We start from the raw sequence: 3,747 nt of genomic DNA on the forward strand, positions 1-3,747 counted from the left end.
CACGAACCTATTTTTGGATACTCTCTATAAGCTGCAATGATTCAAGGAGTACCTCCGCGCGGTTCAGAGCCGCATTGAGTTGACGGCTCACAAGAACCTCAATGTCATTATTACTGAGCGCATATTAAGTTCGGAAAGGCTACTCATTCTGCAACTCTTCGAAAATTGGGATGCTGACTTCGCTGCGCAATCACGCGTGATTTGTATAAATCACAGAACTTTTGAAGCCAAACAGATGCACTTTCAACTTGACAAGAAAATACTCCATTTTAGGTACCTTACGGGTAGTTGTTTTTGTCGCTTCAGGCCGCGAGATCAGGCACGATTTAGCGTTCATGTCCATCAGTATCTGCTTAGGTAAAGCACATCTAATGCAAAGGCTGATGCGTCACAGACGAGATTAAATGGACGATCCGGATTCGGAAGAACCAAAAACAGGACACTGATGCGTTTCTCTTTCACAGCCTCGAAGGCCGCCTCTTCTGTCGCACCCCAGGACCATCTGACATTCATTCTTAGGGTATTAGTGAGGTGTCGTGCCATGTCAGCATAATTTGCACTTAAACGGTGCAAGCAGTCGGCCTGACCTAGCCACTACTTTATACTCCTTTGGGCTTTGGGCACTGGCCAATCTACGATGGCCTTAATTTTCGCGGAATCTGCCCGCAAACCGCTTTATCCAAAAGTAACCATCCAACAGAAGTAGGTTTTTTTCGGACAGTCTGTTTAAGTGCATGCACTTGAGCATTGTTCGCAAGTATTTGGTGTGGTTCTTCACATCTAATTCCACGTGTTATGCACGAATAGGGACAAATTAATTTGTGCATTGGCACGGTGCGGCCTAAAACTGTCTTTCCAGACATTTGAACGTCGCTTGCGCGCTATAATCCCCTGGGGCGTCATCAGCCACTCTCAGTATCATCCTCGATGCATCACGACAGCGAATTTAGTATCAATATTTCTCATGATTAGTAGTAAAGCCATCAAAGTGATCGGAAGTAGTATACAAAGTACAACCAGCTATGTGGCTCTGCAGCACACCTCTTTTTTTAGAACTGGCGCTCATGCCGGAAGAGTTGGAATTGATTTGTTATAAATATGTATCATCCGACATTTGTTGTTGGCCTTTCCGGCGCATGAAGTCGGCGCTGAACGAAAAGATTTACTTCCTCTCGTCAACCCTGCTCCGTGTGTTTCACATCAATAAAGGGTCGATGTAGTCACACACTCCCTTGGGAGGGGTCAATGATGTGCGATGCGGTCATAATGGTGGAAATATCAAGGCAGGGACAATACACGTGGTGTCTCCGGTCACCTAGTCGTGATATTCCTACAACAAAGGAAATGGAGATCCATAGAATCCTCAAGTATAGCTTTGTCTGTTCTATCTTACAGTGGATGCATATATTCTTTTGACGGCTTGGTCGTCGGATAGATAGGATGTGCTACCAAGTTGCCGTGCACATTGCAGCTTGACTTGAGGAGCACGCGTTATTACAAGTACAAAGAATGCTTCGTACGCTTCACCCAGTAAATAACTGCCACGTTGTTTCCTTTATCTCAAAACTGGCATACACCTAGAAATGATTTTATCCAAGCTGACACTAACTGTATATCCCAAACAATTATCAATGGAAGAACTATCTTTGTATGCTTGACCGCGAGACTGACTGCCAACATGTACAATGAACACTTTCTTAACGATACCCATCGACTTCTAAACACTTTTGTGTTATGTCGATTCCATAGAATTGTACAATATTATATCTTCACAATTGCATAGAATTGTATAGTGTACGTATACAATAATACAGAAAACACTCTTTTAAAGAGGTTCAATCCCATAATTGATTACTCGCTGCGCTGTTTGAGCGCGAAAGCTTCAGTAACGTGGGCGGACCGCTTCCGACGGGCTCAATTTGTGCTAAGAAAAATAGGAATCACGCATTGCGCAGCTCACCCTCCTACGTGAGTGGGTCGGCAACTTTGTAGTGAAGTGAACCGCTTTCTATATGAGGCAAAGGAGATTCGAGAGCACATTCTTTCTGTTCTCAAACATGAGACCGAAGCCAGCTGCAAATCTTGCGAACAACAGACTTAACGTAATCGAGATGCGATAACACAGGCCCAGCACATAAAATCGCCCAGGTCAAAATAAAAATATGCTGTATTCATGCGGATTCAGTACTAATAGGCTTTAGAGCCTTGCCGATGAGCAAGATGAGCTAGGCGGGAACACCAAATTTCCGTCATATTTTATCGGCATGCTAATGGTTTTGAGCTGCCAATGGCGACTGGTCTATGCGTGGGCCGGCTGTCTGAATTGGCAGTCAGGAGAGATGTCTGGTGTTTTAATCAGACGAGACACGAAGACCATGAAGCTTAAGGTGTAGGGCCTGCTGGTCAAGCATTGGGTCTATGACCCCCTATACTGGAGCTCCAATCCACTTTTATCCCGCATTTGCAACGTATATGTGACCGCGGAAATCGAATAAGCTTCGACTCACGGTACGGTAGGCAGGCTCATTTATCGGCAAAAATGGTGCAACGTCTACCCCGAGATCAATTGGGTGGTATGCTGGAGAGCATCAATTGATCTATCATGGAGGGCCTGATATCTGCTCTGTCAGAAAACTACATCGTCTAATAGAAGCTAGGGTACCTGTAAGGGTTAGCCCGCTTGCCACAACCAATCTCGAAAATGATCTTGAGAAGATGAAATTTTCCTAAGGTAGACAAATTTCAACCGGTATGTCTCAGTAGTAGCTCTATGATACGATATGCGTTGGTATTGGCACAGACGCTTGCAGGCCAACCACCATTTCTCCTGGATTATAACGCACTACCCTTTAGCGTGTGATCAGGAAAAAAAGTTTATAAATGCCGTATAAACCGTTTTAGGTGGATTATCCAGCGGTTATTGCGCATTGCGACCTGGGCAAAAGCCCAAAAACTGTAGAACGGCCATGCCATATGTACGGGGAATTAATAAGGTTATACTAAACCCATGTTCGTTGTAACGGTTAAAGTAGACTTTCTGTGGACTCTAGAGATCTAATCGGAAAGTTTGTAAGGTTGTCAAACTTCCATGCTTGACGGGTTTTTGATCAAGCGTTGCCACTTCCTGGAGATGGCACGAGAAACGATGCTCTTAAGATGTATTCACTTGGCCTGAGCCCTGGACATGACGTTTCGAAGCATCTTCCAAATGTATCTCTGTCTCCTGATCTCCTACAAAAAGTGAGAGCTCTCTGGGTTGAAATATGTACAACGAAAGCAACACGCACCAAGCAGCTCATAAACAAAATTTCTTTCTTTAAAGAGGTGATGTTTGTAAGCGGCACCGATTGGGAAGTAGCTTGAAGTGTGCGACTTAGGTCTAGCCTTAAATCTCTTCAAGAAATGCGCGCGGATCAGATCCCGTACCTATCATCGAGAAGAGATGAGGGGATGGGCAAAAACTTGAGCATAGCTCCTTCTCCGAGATCAGAGACAGTCTCTTTGGTCAGCAAGAGGATGCTCATGCTGCCCTTTCATCGACAGCTCTGCCTGAATTTACCTTGTACTCATAGGTACTGGTAGCAGCAGCACCACACTCGGAATCTTCTAGTCCAAAGCTATAACCGGCCTATTTAGGGCATGATGCTCATATCAGTTTTGAGCAGTTTCATATTTTAGTGGGGCCTAACCAGCTCGTGGCGTTTATTCACCGACAGTGTTATATCTGTCGGCGCAGTGGGGACTTGG

At 44.9% G+C, this 3,747-nt stretch overlaps 1 protein-coding gene across 1 annotated transcript; it reads right to left on the reverse strand.

Annotated features, from left to right (window-relative positions):
* Positions 1-3,151: 3,151 nt before the first annotated feature.
* On the reverse strand, positions 3,152-3,524 carry PHALS_11606 (uncharacterized protein; the record flags this gene model as incomplete). The annotated part of the gene is made up of 2 exons (XM_024726993.1): positions 3,152-3,251; positions 3,427-3,524. 2 exons carry the CDS (start codon positions 3,522-3,524, stop codon positions 3,152-3,154), a joined length of 198 nt encoding a protein of 65 aa, XP_024577614.1.
* Positions 3,525-3,747: the final 223 nt, after the last annotated feature.

This window comes from Plasmopara halstedii (assembly GCF_900000015.1).
Source record: "Plasmopara halstedii genome assembly, contig: Scaffold_555, whole genome shotgun sequence".
In the NCBI taxonomy this organism is placed as follows: domain Eukaryota; phylum Oomycota; class Peronosporomycetes; order Peronosporales; family Peronosporaceae; genus Plasmopara; species Plasmopara halstedii.